This window comes from Melanotaenia boesemani, chromosome 13 (genome assembly GCF_017639745.1).
Source record: "Melanotaenia boesemani isolate fMelBoe1 chromosome 13, fMelBoe1.pri, whole genome shotgun sequence".
NCBI lineage: Eukaryota > Metazoa > Chordata > Actinopteri > Atheriniformes > Melanotaeniidae > Melanotaenia > Melanotaenia boesemani.
Window position 1 is genome coordinate 4,513,105 of NC_055694.1, and position 17,900 is coordinate 4,531,004.

Sequence of the window (17,900 nt, forward strand, 5' to 3'; positions counted from 1 at the left end):
TTTTTAGTAATATGCATCTTCATCGTCATGTATCAGTTAAATAACAACTTAATGTCAGATAATATTTTACTGGTTTCAAGACTTCTCCACACACGAGTGAAAGAAGTGAAACTTCAGAAAAACAGCTTAACGGTAACATACGTCACCTCAGCGTTACCTGAGCAGAGGTGCGACTCACCTGCAGGATCCTTCTGAGAGAGTCCAGGTAGCTGCTTTCACTTTGCACAATCGAGCTGAGGATGAGGCGCCTGACGACCTGAGTGAGAAGCATCACATTCATTTAAATGTGCAATAAACACACTTGCTACTGGTTACGAACTAGTTAAACCAGTAAACTCCTAATAATAAAACATTATAATTGTTTCTTGCTAACTACAACGCAGCGAGAGCTCCTTCACCACACGTCTCAGTCGCAGCTCTAACCAAAGCGATCCTGGAACGAGTTCCTCTTTTCAGGGAAACCTCTGCCTCAGACCACCTGACTCCTCACACTCTGCTGCTGGCCTGAAATCGTTCAAGTCCACACAAACATTGGTATTTTGCTAAATTTGTTTAGTTTTTTCTTCTATGTTCCCCATGAAAAAAATCAGCGCCAACATTTAGAAAAAAATCCCCATATTTGTGTGGACAGGACCCAAAACAGAGGCAGTGACAAAGAGACTGCTGCATCACTTCCATGTGGGCAGCAGGCTAACTTAAACCTAAAACCTAAAAGGTTTCAAAATTGTAGAACTAAAAGAAACTTTTTAGGTGTCCTAATTGATGCTTGAAAACCACAATATCAAACAATTGCTATCTTACACAAAGTTGAAGATTTCTTTTAAAAACAGATCATTAGATATGTTTTTAAAACCTACACAAATTCAGTTTTCATTTTACAAAAAAGAGCTTTAAGAATCTGCAGAAGTAAATACAGAAATCCCTCCATCAGTTTCATGACTGGGCAATTCTGTGATGCTGCTGCCTTTTTATCCTTGTTTTTATGTATGTTTTTATTTCTTTCTTTTCAGTTTTTATGGTGGTCAGCACTGAGAACGGAGAACTAGATTTTGTTCCCCTCGTGCTTTTCTTTATGTTGTGTGAATGACAGTAAAAGGAGTCTTGATCTTAGTGGATTACTGTATTCCACAAATTATATATAAAGCAGGTGCCCTGAAACATATAGGAACACATTTCCATCAAATATCTAGTAAAGATCAGAAGAAAAAAAAAATTTAACTTAAAATAAACAGAGGTCTTTAATAAACCTGGATTTAGAACTTAACTGATGGATCGATGTTTATCTGTAAAAGAAATTAGTTTGTAGAAAAATCTGGACAAACACATTACAGGCTGAGCTGATTTAAGTTATTTGTTGAATAAATATGTGTGTTAAGAGTTTTCTGTTTTGTTGTGATAAAAGAAGAGTGCCCTGGCAGGTAGATGTGCAAGACTATATTAGCATGTTTAGTTTAGCTTGTTTTCCTTTTGTTATTTGTATCTGTGTTTTAAATACATTGATATGTAAAAAAGGGCAGTTCATATAATTTTTTTCTTTTTTCTGTTCCTTTTCATTCTTGTTTGGACGATCTTTCGTTAGTTCAAGTTGTTTTCTCTCAGGAATGAACTGACAAACTAAAACTGAAACCAAATTTTGTGCAGGAGAACTTGTGGTCAACCACAACAGACCTGCAACTGAAACATTACTTTGGGGTTGTGAATGTGCCTCGATTTGATCTGACTAAGGTATTACAGAAGAGGCCTCAGCAAGACTGATGGGAAAACAAGATTTCATCAATAGGATGATGCTCATGCACACCTGCTGACTGCTGAGCCCCTCTGGCATGGGGCAGAGCTTTGCTGGAGGGTGTTTCAACTCACAGACGGACACATCCATGTAACCGGCATCATCCTTTCCCTCACCTGTAAAATCAAACACAAATACTTTATCCACGGAGAAAGACACAGAAATCTGCCCAGTGAGTCAAGTTAAACCCTTCAGGGAACAACAGGAACTTTAAAAATACGCCTTTTATAAGACTTGTTTAAAACATTTACTCATTCTGTACAAGAGAGTACAGATTAATTCTGCAGTTACCACATTTTAATAAAATGTCTTAAGCTTATTGTTATTATTATTATTATTATTATTATTATTAATTATTATTAATAACAATAATAATAATAATAATAATAATAATAATAATAATAATAATAATAATAATAGGTTGCGGTGGTTAGCACTGTAGCCTCACAGCAAGAAGGTCTTTCTGTGTGGAGTTTGCATGTTCTTCTTGTGTATGCGTGGGTTCTCTCTGGATACTCCAGCTTCCTCCTACCATCCAAAGAACTGGTCTCCCTAGATACTCCCTAGGAGTGAGTGTGAGCATGAATGGCTGTTTGTCTCTCTCTGTGTTGGCCCTGCAGTGGACTGGTGACCTGTCCAGGTTTACACTTGCTAAAATGCTGGGACAGGCTCCAGCTTACCCGTGACCCGTAATGGACAAAGCGGTAGAGATAATGAATGAATGAATTATAATAATTCAATAGTATTACAAAATTTAAAGGTCCCATATTATACAAAATTCCCTTTCTAAAGGTTTTCTAACAGTCATTTGTGTCCTCATAGCCTGTGTATGAGGCCCAAAAAGGAGAAAATTCTGTCTCCTCTCTCACTTGCTTGCTCCACTTTTTAGCGAATGTCTGCTCAAACGGGTGAGTCTGAGATCTTTCTCTTTGTGACCTCACAAAGGGAATAATCACTACCCCTTATAGTGGATACTCCCATTGACCCGCTGAACCTACCCTCTAAAATCACTGAGTGGGGTGTGGAGTGGATGTGGACAGGCACCACTCATGAACATTTAAAGTTTCAAACACAGAAACAGCCCGTTTCTGTAAAGTTCACTAGGGCTACCCCTGGAATGGCTGAAATTAAGGACCAAGGCTGAATTTGGGGCAATACAGTTTGAAAACAATGTTGTTGGACCTCTGATACCCATATGAAATTGTCAAAAAAATGTATAATATGGGACCTTTAAATTATATAATAATAGTTAATCACTAATTTATAATGATGCTATAATTATATCATAAGTGAAAAAGTAGTGTTTTCTAAATTATTGATTAACCAAATTAAAAAAAAAATTAAATATACTTTTTGAAAGTTATTTCAACCATTTCTAAATATAAAATAAAAATGTAAAGTTGTATGCAATGAATTATGAACCTCCCCACCACCACCACCACCACCACCACCACCACCATCATCATCTTATTTACATTGATTCAACTCAAGATCATTAATTTATTCAGTCATTTGCACATCAATGTTCATATTAATAACAACTAAATTAAAATTAGGTTATATCCATTAAATATATTCTGCATCAAATATTTCATTTTTTACAGTGTGCACAAATCAGTGTGCTTCAGCTTCTGTACCTGTGGAGTCTTTACTCTGCAGGAAGGACACTTTACGAATCATGGCTAACTTAGTTTTCTCTAAACCATCCTTGGTACCATTCCTGGCTGCTTTCATCAGCTGCTGCACCTGGAATATGGAACATAAACAGTAAGTACCAACAGAGCGAGAGATAATGAGTAGTCGTGATTAACTTTGGTCAGTCCTACCTTAGTATCACAGCTTTGTCTGATGTGGGCAACATGTGGCGAACTGAGTCGCACTGCTAGCTCCCTTCTGGTGATGGCACAACGCTCTTTCAGACTCAGCACCTCAATCTGGCAGTCCAACATCACAGCAGAGCAGAGAAAAAAAAGCAAAGGTAATATATCTTGAATCACAAAAAACAAAGGAAAATTGTTTTTATTCAGGACTGCAAGGAAATCCGCCACCCTGACCATCTGACCGGACTGCTATGCACATGCATAGGAGGGAAATTGAGTTATTGACTGAAGTATTTCTGACTCTGTATAAACACCATGGAAAACAACATTTGAGACATTCTGCAGCTTCTAAATTTCTGTGTGAGATCATGGTACATGTACGTCCAGACATGTTTAAATGATGATTCTGCCAGATGATGCTGTAGTTCAGGAATCAGCATTTTATCAGAGAAGAGCATCAGACTCGAAATTCTTTAAGTGACCACAACTTGACATGTAGTCTTAAATGTTTAGACGCTTTTAGTTACAGTTTTTGAAAAAATTAAACAAAATCATGAAGACAGTATAAAGAAAATATGTGAATGAGAGCAGTTTTAATGGGAATCCAGCTGGACTCTTTACTTCCACTCTACCGTTTGTACAGAGAGGTAACCACAAACGTAACAACAATACTTCCAGCAGCTTGTAACCTCAAGTACTCGCGTATGAGCTACAGCTCTGTTTACGATCCATTTCTTCTGTTAAATTACTGGATATACAACCGTTTCCCATTATTATGGCCTGGAAACTTTGATCAAAAAGTGTTTAAATTAATGTTTCTTTGTAAGTGTTAATTATCAATTCTGAATTCAGCCATAGAAGACAAGACACCTACCTCATATAACCAGCAGATCTCGTCTACATGGACATTTTCACTTTCCGAATCACTTTTTAAAACTTCTCACAAAATATCCGGCATGGCCAAAAAAGCAAGAGGCATGATCTATGTTAAAACTCACATTATGACATTTCCACATGCGGCTTACATTCAAAACTCATGAGCTGAGCTGAGAAAGCTCAATAGAAAGAGTGGCACAGAAGACAGAAGTGCTGACAGGGCGAGGGACGGCCAGAAATAATTCACTTCCCCTTTTCATCAAACCTGGTTTCATTCAAACTGTACATTAACTCCAAAGTAGCAGCAGCTATCTCCCACCAAGGGGGTTTTTAGATGGGCGGTTGTTATTATTATCTCAAAGTAAAACTCACAGACGGGCTTTAGTCGAGTTTCTTTAAAGCGTACTGAGACTTAGAAGTTATTTTAAGTGACAAACTTACAGCTCTGTTGCCAACTTCGCAGTTCCTCTCAGCTGTCCACAACGTTTCACCATCTTTCAGTTCATTCTTTTGGAGTTATGTGATGCATTTGTACTGTTTTGGTTCAGTCTTCATGAATCAATATTGTGTCCACTTGTTCTGTTTCAGGCATGTAGCACTAAACACTGTTTATGCTGCTTTATTTGTTAAGTAATGCATTAAATGAATTATAATAAACCACATAAACAATTTTGTATTAACTTATAAAACGGTTTCCTTGTTCTTTATCATTAAAATAGAGAAATAGCTGTTATTGGAAAGTTTTTCCAATAACAGCTTTTCCACAGATTCATGCTCAACGCTGATTCTGCGCCACAAACAGTGTATTTTCTTTATCACTCATTCAGACTAACACAGGGCATTATGACACTATTACAGTAAGTTTAGAGTTTGTTAAACCGCAGGAGCGCCCTCGACTTACAATACAACTCAAGAGTCTTGTCATCTGCAGAAATACTCTGATTACTCTGCACTTGTGGGGTGTTTTAGTGATGGAAAATGAGTACAGGGAACTGGACAATCCTTTTTACAAGCCAAGCACTATTTCCATTCTGGGAGAAGAGGTGGTAAAGGCCTACAACTACCTGGGAGTTCCGCTGGAATATAGAATGAACTTGAAACACTGACTAAAGGGGACAGAGGCTCTACTTTTCTAAGAAGTTTAGATCCTTCAATGCCTGCACCAAAATGTTGCACATCTTCTATAGACCATTCTCAGCTTTTCGTCAATGACTTGCACGTCAGGGAAGTTTGTGGGTGGCTAAAAGATAAACAAAGCAGGCGTACTGCTACCGGCTTGGCTGCTATAGCCAGCTTTTCACGTAAAAAAAAACAAAAAGTAATACTAAAATGCAGCAAACTGCATTCTTTTAACGTTATTGCGCCCCGGGACCAGATAATTTAGGTTGGTCTGTTGTTAACAGACATATAACTGAGGCTAATTTTGTCTTCCCCTAAAGACAACCCGTTGTCCTCAGCCTACGTCCTGTTCATCTTTGTGTCTGAGAAAAGAAGAAAAAAGGATGATCTGGAAAAGTTGGAATGATGACACTTTTTAGTGTTAATGAAAAGTTGGACATATATTTTCCTCCGTGGTCTCAAAAAACAAAAGAGTCATTAAACAAGAATGTTTTCTCACAGTGATGGTAACGTTAACCCCTCACCGGGACATCCCTAATTTTTACACCGCACTAACATTATCTGCATCTGACATGGCTTTGACATGAAGAGGAAATACTTTGTTTGGGAACTTTCCACAACTGAAGGTCTGATTCCCATCCTGCCATGAAATATTTATAAGCCTCTAATCTGACTTATATGCTTTTTAATTCTGCCCCTGCTAAGTGCAGCTGTCGATTGCCTAGTTGTTAATGTTGTTGAATTTGGAAAATCACACGGATTTTCAGCACCAACAAACTCACATCTTTTAAATATCACTGCCTGACCTGACCACATACGTGCTGAACTGCACCATCCTTCATGAGAAACAGTTTATAGTCACTTGATAGCGAGAGCCGGGTCCCAGCTAGCTTTTTGCCACCCAACGTAGTGGCGTAAACGAACAATGTGACGTCACTGAGAATGGTCTGTACGTCTGTTGTGGAAGATGCAGCTTTGCAGGCGTCTGTTGGGGCAGCAGCATCAGAGACTTAAAGAGACTGAGCAAACTGATCAAGAATGATAGTTCGTTACTGGCTACATTTTCTTCTTCTTTTTTTGTATTATTTTTTTTTCTCTTTCACTACATCACTACTACAACCATTTAATTATAAAGTATAAAAAATAAAGAAAACAAACTGCACCATGTCAGTAAAACACTGAATCGCCATCTGTACTTTAATAAGCAGAGAACCTGCATGTGGATGAAAAATCTTACACAGTTTCTTTGATTATCATCCAGTCCTGCCTAACAAAACTTCTACCCAAATAATCTCAGACATTTCCGGATCTTAAGCTTATTTATGTTGAAAGGAAAAAAGAAAAGGTTTTACTTTGTTGCTGCGTCGAGATGGGGGAGCTGTCCCACCGTCCGAAAGCTCCTCATAACTCTCAAACTCATCAGAGCTCCAGCAGCTGTTGTCATGGTAATCAGGTATTTGGATGTCCTCATAGATGTCATCCACATCTGCACATACAGAAATTAAAAATTATTTAAAGATGCAAAAACACGACACTTTTATTATTGTATGTTAGTGTTTTAACACTTTTTGGTGATTAAAGGTCATAACGTCTGCTGATGGGGCCCAGAAAGAGTCTTAGAGGCTTTGCATTGCCTTTCAGTCCACTTAGGGAAAGTTTTAAGGTTCTTTTATTGATTTTAGTGAGTCTTCCTTAGACTTTTATGCTCCACATTTGTGGTACAGTCAAAAAACAAGCTCTTAAAACCAGACTCAAGACCCTGGCTTTTTATTGAATGTCTTTCTTATTAAATTCATTTGTTAAAATCATTTAATCTTCTTGTTCAATTTAGTTTTGTTCTTGTTTATTTTTATTATTACTTTTATCATAAAATACATGTTTGCTTTTGTCAAATTAAAATCAGTCTTAAATGTATAAAAATATAGTAAAAATGTTTACTTTGATCTTAAAATAAAATACCCATCCCCCCTATCGCATATTTTATGAAAATAACTCATTTTATCTGTATTTTTCTTTCTTATAAACATTGGCATCATGTGATCAAATTGGCATTTAAAGTGTTGAAATAATTTGAATAATTACATATTTGGTATTTTTAATAGGAATGAAGTTCATTGAGCAATTTGAGCTGTAAAAGTAGAAAAGAATATCAATCTGTAATATTTTTATAGCAGTTTTTGGGAGAGAATTTTCTCTCCTCTAATGACCTGGGAGGGTAGCAAATTTGCTCTCCTGTTGGTGTCCTGTTGATCTTTAATACAACTGAAATTGGAATTTAAAAGTTCCTCAAGAGAAAAATTGTCATGCAAAAAAATCTCCAGTTTTGGGGTAATTCAACCAAAATGTTACCTGATTACCTGAAAGTACAAAAAACGGCCCTAATGTCCTACAAGGGTTAAAAATGGACGGCACAGTTTGTCTTTTCAGGTCATACCTGCGAGCAAAATTACTGCACTGTACTTACTGTACAACGGTGTCGGGGGATTCTCAGTGGGAACGTCATCATAGATGACTTCTGTGCTTTTGAAATTATTTTCTGGGATGCAGGTGACTGTATCCTGGTTGGCTGGTCTGTCTGCAGCAGCAGGGACGTGTTGCTCAGTCTGCAGACTAACTGAGGAAGACACCTCAGCAGCCTGCTGCGTGCTACACCCACTTAATGCACAGATGGATGTGCCCAGACCATCTTTGGGCATTGAAGAGGACTTTCCTACAAAGCAAAAAAAAGAATTCTGTCACTGTTTGCACTGAATTTTATTTATTTTTTATTAAAATTGTCAAGTGTTTTCATAGAGTCAGTTAACATTTATATATCTCACTTTAAACAGGTTGTATTGCTGTACATAGTCTCGGTTATTGTTTGGAAACACCGGTAAGGGTTACAGAAAGCATTCACAAGCAACAACTGTAAAGGGCCCTATTATGCTACTTTGACCTTTCTGAGCTTTCTACAGCGTTATAATGTTGAATACTGATCAGACAAGTGAGCAGTGTCATTTTTTTTAAATCACATGAACGCATGTTCAAGTTTTCAAGTGTGTCTCTACATTCAGTTTCCATGGCGCTGAAAACAACAGGTTGTAGAGAATTTTTCTCTGCTTCATCAAAAGCCATCCTAGGTCATATAAATGCACCTCTTGGGAGGACCGCACTGCATAAGGGCGTTGTCATTTCTTTTTACTTTCTGTTCTTACAGTAACATGAAGTTTGTGATGTTTGGTGTAATTTCCCCTTTCAGTGAAGTCTCATGATTTAATTGTATGAACATCCAGGATCAAACACAGAAAAAGGATTATATTTTATCCTTATTATTATTTATCCTGTGTATTACTCTGTGGCTAAGTAGTTAGTTTTACATTAATAATATTGCAAAATTAATACTTAGTATAATATTTCTGAAGAGTTATGCTCTGCTTTACAACAAATGTTGCAAAGATATTATCCTCATTTCTTGATATGTAAAAAAAACAACTTGTAGTCTACAATTTTCCTTTTAATTTAATACTGATAAATATTCATTCTAGTGATCGCTTAAACTATTACAGTGCTTTCTTCAGGTCGGATGCTTACATTAAATAATTTGCAGAGAAGCTACTTATAATAAGCATTTTATGTCATTATACAATGTCTGTATTCCTTAACTCAGGAGCTCATGCCACAGTTCATTTTTAAAGTTAAATAATTCAGGTTTATGCCTTTTTTTTTTTGCAGAACATCCAGTTCATTCAAGGGAGATCTATGGACTAACATAGGTTAATTCTGAAATAAGTACTTCACTACCTTGAGGGGAAAACACTCAAGCTACTGAAGAACAGGTTTAACACATTATTATGACTCGTCAAGACTGGTATAAATATATTCAACATTACACAAACACAGCATTGGATCCTTCAGGTATGTCACAAGCACTGCATGTCAAAGCTAATAGTACAAATTAATGTACATTATTGATCATACCACAAATCACACACACACACACACACACATACACATATACATATGTATGTATGAAATATATATATATATATATATATATATATATATATATATATATATATATATAAACAGAGCAGAGCTAATTAGCTACCTTATGATGCTAGTAGCTGCAGGGTGAAACTGTCTGTGGGTCACTGGAAGAGCTAGTTTTGGCAGTAGGCTGGGAATTCAAAGAAACTGATGGAAACATGCTGAAATGCAGCAGCTGTTCTTTTTCTTTTCTACAAGCTAACCACTAGCACAGCTAACACCTGAGGAAGGTTATGTACCTTTGTTCATTCGCTGAGTAAGCTCTGAAACCACACTGAGCCACTCCTTGGCTTTATGTGATGTCTGCACTGTCCAGATGAAAGCAAACACAAAGACATTCTCACATCGGTGAGCATATGGACAGAAGCTAGCTCTGCTTCAGATGGGAGTACCACATGAAACATGTATACTTCCCTTTTTTCTTACCTTCATAAATGCTGCATGTTTTCCAGAAACCCTCAGACTCAGCTGTCACTCCCAGATCAGAGGAGGTGGAGCGTCTGAAACAAGCATTTTAATCTAAAGGTCATTCAAAGAGCTTTTCATTTTTATATCTTTATAAAGGTGTAGTTAGCTGACAGAGAAATGTTCTTCTGAACTTTTAATGAGAGGTGGTTGCTCTCCCTCTTATTAATGAACTGCACTGAATTAAACTTCTAAACAAAGCAAAGCTTAAAGTTTGGACAACAAAAAACTGAACTAAAAGTCAAATGCATCGGTTATCTGACAAGAGGTATTTATGGGTACTGTAGGTCACAACGCCTGACTTTTACTCCTTTATAACTTGGCTACTGTTGTAATTTTTACCTGACAAGCTTATCAGTTAAAGATAAAAATTAACCAGAGAAACTTGAGAAGTTGCAGCGTGGTATAGTTCAGCATGTGTAAAGAGAATTAGGTCCAACCAACATTCCAAACCCTGAGATGTGGGGTTTAATCAGATTTTGCTTTCAGACTATACACCTGAAGTTAAACCACAAATAGAAGGCAATCAAAGACCACCAGTAACTACCAGTTGCTGGGCTGATCTTTATAGTATTGAATGGTTTAAAACTAGGCATGTATTTCCTACAGTGCATAAATTTCCAAACAAAAATCATGATATTTCATGGATGAGGATCCCAATGATCCCAGTTTACGGTCAGCATAACTTTTAGCAACCCCCATTTTTTTCCCGTCTTAAAATAATCCGACAGATTGATTTTGCATAATTTCAAGAGCCAGCAGCTATACCTCGTCTTTTATTTTCTCTTAAACTGCTCAGTTGGCATGATAACACGCATGACATGATGTTTCCTGGATAAAACAGCATTCTTAACTTTTCACTGATGCCTCACTGAGACTGAAGTAACTGCCGTGTTGTGTTCACGTGACACAACAACCAACCAAGGTCTGGGTGGTTTGATCCCCCGTTTCTGCTGAAGCTTCTGCTGATCCAGCTATTAATGAGCTAGTTGAGGAAGATGTATCAAACAGATGGTGAAATATGGATGTTTGCACCTGGTTGCATGTATTTATTAGAGTTTCCTTACTAAAACAAAGCTTTTGGTTTTATTTAAGAAAACCACATTTGACTTAAAAAATTGAACTTTTTACTGTAGCTTGGTGTTTTCAGGAGTTTTAGTGGTTGAGCATGTAAACACAAACTGTACTGTATAAACAGTTACATTTAAATTTGACTAAACCTAAATTTAATGTCAAGGTCTTTATAGAAATTTCAATTTTTGGCTTTTAGTTGATTTTCTCTACTTACCCCTCTGGTGATTCTCTGACCTCCATGCCTGGTGATAAAATAAAGTAAAAAATATTCACTTCAATCCTCAAGCAAAATTAACTTAAAAGGCTATCTTTTTTTATACACACACAGATTTTAAAAACCAGTTACATTAACCTGAACAGCCGGTTCTAGTTGTTCCATTCATGGCGGCCATCTTGTGGGGTGTCTCTGTCTTGTCATAAGGATTTGCCATTGATGTGTTTGTGGTTTGGTCATTCCAAGGCACAGAAGAGGTCATGTGAGAGCTGATGTCATCGCTGTCATCAAAATCAAAGGGCTCGCCCTGCTCATCTTCATCCAAATCTTCCTCTGTTGCATACCAGTAGATGTTGGCAAGGAAGAACGAAAAATATGAAAATAATGAAAAAGGTATTAAAATACATAAGACATACAGTGGAGTCCTTATATAGACTTCTTGTTACCAAATGACATTTTATTAAAAAAAAGGTTATACTGAACACAGTGATCAAACAAGGAGGTGTGTTCAGTCAGAGGCTTCTTCGACTGCTCCAACAATGAATGGTTTAAGAGGTCAGTCCTGCCCAGTGATATAGAGAATGCACATCTGACACAATCTTGGGGGAACCTGGCTACTGTTTCCACCTACACATCCAGGTTTCTCACATGCAAACTTGTTTAAAAAAAAAACATGCCTAAAACATGCTGGAGAGAAAATTTTTTGCCACGATCAGCCCACAGGAGAAGCAAAGAGTCGTAATGATGCAGACACACTAATTAATAACTTAGATCCTACAAGTTGATGATTAATGAATGAAGTTCAGGTTTACATGTGTGTCCACCTGTTTCGGTCTCAGACATCTGTGTTTACATTGTGTTTGGTGGACGTTCCTGCACCTGTTGTAAATTTAAAAACTACGAGTCATAAATGCTCATGCAGCCATTTAAAAAAAAGATGGATTAAAACCCTGCAAGTCTATAAACGTTCAGCTTCAACTACACCATTGTACCGAAAATTTATGTCAAATACCTATTGTTCTGATATTTTCATTCTAAAATGAAATATATAATCTGTTTATAATCTAAATCTAAAATAATATAGTTTATAATCTATTTATTAGTAAATATAATCATTTATATTTCATATTAATGTGGATTAATTTCTGATAAATTAATATATTCTAGGATTTATGACAAATAAATGCTAAATGCTGCTGTAAATAGAAAGTTGGTTCCCCCAAAACGGAGGATCAATCCCACATTTCTGTGTGGTGATGTTGGTGATATTCTCTATAGCTTTATATCATGACTGTTTATACTACAATAGTATACTGTAGCTTTGGAAATTATTAGAGTATCATTGAGTTAAATACATAAAGATGCTGACCCAGTAAATTTCATAAAGATTATGACTCTTAAAATGTCTGCAAAAATGAGAAGAGGGATTATTAAGATTAACACTATTCCAGCCATTTACTGTCAGCTTAATCCAGTTCCAGGGCTGTGGGGGTGGGGGTGCTGGAGCCTATATCCCAGCTGCTATCAAGAAAGGGGCAGGGTTCACCCTGGAGAGTCTGCCAGTCCATCACAGAAACAGCGGGAGACAGACTCCTCGGGTTAATGTGGAATAACCAGTTAACCTTTAATATATGCTCTCAGAGTGCAGGATACAGCTGGAGTAGCCAGATAAAGGTATTATTTGTTATTTAAAGAAAAGTAAGAATCATCTACCTTCATCTACTGTACAATACACTGACGGGCAACATCGACTTCTCGTCAACCTGATGAGTTTGCAGCTAGGAAGCTTGTGCTCTGAGTGCTCAAAGAGTGGCAGTAATTAGTAATTAACTCCTTTCCTGATCTGTATTCCTCTCAGTAAATCTGGGCTGAACTTTTTTACCTATCAGTGGGTTGACCAGAGAGAAGAAGTGTCAGACCACCCAGGTCATTCATGACATGTTGAACAGATGGTTGATGAGGACTTTACTAAGCAGAAACCACTGAACCAGAGGATTAGCTGCTGCATTACCACAACCAAGGAGAGCTGCTGGTATGAGAGATTACACACTCAACATATGGCTAACACTAAGCCTTCACCTGTCAGTCTGAATTTGAACCACAGCTTTATACATACACACTCAAACAACAACAGTCAAGCCAAACAAAGCCTTCGACCCCCCAGAAAGCCTCAGATTCACTGTGAAGTAATTGGTTTGTGGAAGTGCTGATGAATTTTTTTACTTTGAGTTTCACAGGCTTAACTACTCCTCCTGACTTCCACCTGCCTGACAGGTAAATTTGTGTCAAGGTTATCTCAGGCATCAACCTGCTGACCCTGCTTCTTCTTACACAGCAGAAGGTAAATAGGCTAGTAGGGTCTTTCCTCAGAGCAGCAGGCGATTAATGAGTCAGGCTTCACCTGACAATGATTCCATGTGTCTGCACCAACCGAGCTTAGACTTGAGCTCAAGGCATGTAGAATATTCATAAACACTGCTGTGACTCTGCAGGAGCAGAAAAAAAGTGTCCAAACAGTGACAGCTTAGAGGGCATTAAAGTTCTGCACTCATAACATAAAAGTAGAAATGTGATTTAATTTTCTTATACACAGAGGATTACCACAAAGCTTGCTTAAACAGTCGCATCGCACCATCTATGACTGTGAAGCGTTCTTACATCTGATGAACTTCGACTGAGACTAGGCCGCCAGTGGTAGACACACTCCATGAAGATTTGGGGGTGAGTGTGTTATCTAAGTCATTAGACATGATTAAGGTTTATCTTAAACTGCATATACACTTCATTTTGTACACTTTGCAAACACTGTGTTGGACAAAAAAGGTTTTGCCCCTTAATTCTCAGTGTCATAGATTCAACAAGCTGTTGGAAACATTCTCAGAGGTTTTGCTCCATATTGACATGACAGCATCACACAGTTGCTGCAGGTTTGTCGCCTGCATCCATTATGAGAATCTCCCGTTCCACCACATCCCACATCACTGAGATCTGGTGACTGTGGAGGCCGTTGGAGTCCAGTGAAGTCATCGTCATGTTCTAGAAAGCAGGTGGAGATGATCTGAGCTTTGTGACATGGTGCATTATCCTGCTGGAAGTAGCATCAGAAGATGCTCCACTGTGGTCATAAAGGGATGGACATGGTCAGCAACAATACTCAGGTAGGCTGTGCTGGTTAAATCATGTGACATCAGTACTAAGGGGCCCAAAGTGGGAAAAGAAAATATCCCCCCACACCATTACACCAGCAGCAGCAGCCTGAGCTGTGATACAAGGCAGGATGAATGGAGGTTGTTTCCACCAAATTCTGACCCTACCCTGAATGTGAAGCTGAAATTAATATTGGATTACATTTACATAACTGTGTGTCCAGTAGAATTAATATGAATACCTCTAAATGATGATAAACATCAATATAGTTGCTGAATGACTTACCCAAGGGTTGACAGAGGATGAGTGGTTGTGTTGAGGTCATAATGAATCCTTCTTAATGCTCACATTGGCTCCTGTACAGACACAGGTGCACTCATTAAATACACTTTGGATCATCTGAGAGACAATGAACTGCTGATTCAAGCAAAGACAATTTGATCTCAGATAAATAGACAGCTGCTTCTCTTTAGGGGTAAACAGTGCTCACTTTTCAGTTCATTGTTAGTGCAACAACGTTAAAGGAGGACAAACATCTGAGTGAAACTAGTTTCTACAAGTCAGGCAGCATACATAAAAGTAAACCTGAGTACTGATGCAGAATTCCATCAAAATGGACAAATAAGAAGATTCCAAATTGTTGTATCCTGATCATCATTCAGATGAGACTGTAAAATTCATGCTTACCTGAACACACACAGACACAGATGCTAAAAACAGTGTCATGAATTTTCCAGCGGTGCTGTTGTGGATTCCTTAAGTTTGGAGTCATATAACTTATAGATGTACGTATGGTGACAAACAGGTCCGGCAACAGTCCGTATGTCAAGCTACTGCTTATCCATGTGGATGAGTGTTTACAGCTGTACTGTGCCAGAGGGGAACGGGAGCGTGTTACATTCCCCAGCAGATCCAGACATGTTCTTTCCCAGACTACTCATTCAGCAGTGTTGCCACACGACACTTAATAATGGCTTCTCTGAATTCTCAACTTCAACACAATGTTAAAACTGAACTTGTTAAGCCGCGAGTCACGCTATTAGCATATAAAGATGAAAGACTCTGAGAAGAACATTCTCTTGTGACAGAAACAGATAAGTAATTCATCCAGCTACATGGTAAAAGACTTCATTCTGTGGACCGTACTGGGAGCCCTGTAGCTAAATAGACAATAGAAAAGAGAGGAGGAAATTGGCATGCAGCTGTGATGAGAAAACAGTCTTTGGATTGTCCCAACTAAGTGGTCTACTGACTCCCACTGCGATGACATCATTCACTTAAAGCCCAAAGACCACATTCCTACATGATGTTTAACTCAAAGCTGATGAATATTTGTAGAACTACACTGAAGAGATGAGTTTTATTTTATGCCATTAATAGCATGAAATCTTGGAACAATGAGGAATCTTTTTAAAGCACTTGCAAGACTGGCCTTGAATCAGATCGGGAAACTATGGCATCCATGTGGTGATCTTTTTGATGGCTTTGGCACCAACCAGCCTGTTGTGTTTTACCAGCATTAGTGCTCCATGTAGCTTCGGATTCCACCATCCATCCAATGTCCATTTCTGCTTTTTTACTATAGTACATTCTTTCATATTTGCTTATTTATTCACAACAAAATAATTACAAAAATATCAAAAATATTAAATTAGTGGATAAATAATATATATCTGTAGATTATTTAATAAATAAATAAATAGATAGATAGATAGATAGATAGATAGATAGATAGATAGATAGATAGATAGATAGATAGATAGATAGATAGATAGATAGATAGATAGATAGGTTAGCATGTTAGCAACCCATGGCTAAACTTTAAGTTAAATGATCCAGAATTATCCAGGCCTCTAAATGGTTATTTTTGATCACCAGCCAGTGTGGCTGGTATTTTCCTAAAATTAACAACCAATCAGAATTTTCACTCGCCATTTTTTTCAGGGAAAATGGGACAGATTTAGTGCAACTGTATCTTAACTAAATAGTCATTTTAACTCCTCATTTAACTGACATAATCAAATGTTTTCATAGCTCTCATCAGAACCCAAGTCCCGTCTGAATCTGTGCCACTCTGGATATTCTCACCTGGCTTCTTGTCTTTTGTTCTGCTTTAATGTCATTTTGCTGAATCAGGTGAAGCTGCAACACCATTAGAACTGTGCAAGAGAAAATAAGCCTACCTTTTCCTCTCAGTGTGTGTATGACAAGTTGGGAAGTCAGACAAGGCCAGGTGGAAGGATGGATTTTACTTTTTTAACAACCGTTCATAAAGCATTTCCCTTGTTTCCCTTAATAAGCTTCACAAGTGAGACACTTCTGCCACTTGGCTCACATTTGTGATGTTAGAAGTGAGTGTGTTACGACATTGTTTATTTCAAAAACCCAGACAATATTCTGCCTGAACCTTCTGCAGCACAGTCCAGTTCATTTACAACCCCCCCTTCAACCCCCAGCTTCTATAGTCCAGAGCTACGTTGAGCTGCTTCTCACTAACAAGTCACTTTGTGCAACTTCAATAAATACAAAACAACTGACTATTTTCTGTGACATTATGGACAGCGTGTTTCTCCCACCTATTATTCCTTTTGTTGTATTTTGGCACTTAATTCTGACTTTTTATATCACTAAATGCAGTGAAAAAGCAAGAAGGAATAACCTAACAATGCCTGGCATTTCTTGAAAAGACAAACCAGATTTAGTGTTAATATTAAAACACAGTAATAACTGTCTGTGAGGTATAAATTATAATTTGATCCTTCATGCGTGAAAAGAGCTCGTGCAGTGGGGTGTCCCACGCAAAGAGTCCCCGCGGAGCTCCTGATGATCTGACCGCATCACTCACCTGCTGTCAGACAGGTGAGTCCGGCACGGTCCGGTTCCTGCTGACGTCCCAGGTTCGGCTCGTGGTCCTACCGCAGCTGCTCCCGTCCTCCCATTTCAACAACAACAACAACAAGCCTCTTTCCAGGGATTTCCTGTCAAAGTTCCTCCTCTCCTCCCTCACCGCTGCGTTTAAACCGTCTGACGCTTAATTCGGTTTAGAAACCAAAAACTGATCCCGGTCCTGGATCAGGACTGTTTCTGATTGTTAATTATCAAAAGACCAACTGAAGTCATCATAAACAAGTGGATTATTGTATCAGTAATTTTAGTCTATTGTTGATTTTATGAATAAAATTATATTTTTGCTGTACGTCTCAAACATCCCACAGAGGGCGCTAACACGCGCGGGCGCGAGACCCTTCACACCAAATGACTGCAAAATGAACATGCCTATGTAACAATAATATTACACCCACACAGGAATTTTTAGTGACTTCTTCTCTGTTTGAAGCTAAAATGTTCAGAAAAAGTAACGAATAAAAATGAA

General features: G+C 37.9%; 1 protein-coding gene across 2 annotated transcripts in view; it reads right to left on the bottom strand.

Annotated features, from left to right (window-relative positions):
* Window positions 1–17,475, bottom strand: part of LOC121652376 (rho guanine nucleotide exchange factor 10-like protein) — a 37,701-nt gene extending 20,226 nt beyond the window's left edge. For both annotated transcript variants that reach the window (XR_006012588.1, XM_042005143.1), the window contains exons 1-11: window positions 17,373–17,475; window positions 14,813–14,883; window positions 11,519–11,713; window positions 11,381–11,408; window positions 10,054–10,127; window positions 8,066–8,311; window positions 6,954–7,087; window positions 3,613–3,720; window positions 3,424–3,532; window positions 1,799–1,902; window positions 179–256 (exon numbers count right to left, since the gene is read on the bottom strand). Coding sequence is in view for 1 of the 2 variants with exons in the window: in XM_042005143.1 (XP_041861077.1) it covers window positions 179–256; window positions 1,799–1,902; window positions 3,424–3,532; window positions 3,613–3,720; window positions 6,954–7,087; window positions 8,066–8,311; window positions 10,054–10,127; window positions 11,381–11,408; window positions 11,519–11,713; window positions 14,813–14,852 (1,116 nt within the window). In the remaining variant the exon portion in view is untranslated. The remainder of the gene's footprint in view (window positions 1–178; window positions 257–1,798; window positions 1,903–3,423; window positions 3,533–3,612; window positions 3,721–6,953; window positions 7,088–8,065; window positions 8,312–10,053; window positions 10,128–11,380; window positions 11,409–11,518; window positions 11,714–14,812; window positions 14,884–17,372) is intronic.
* Between the last annotated feature and the right edge of the window lie 425 nt (window positions 17,476–17,900).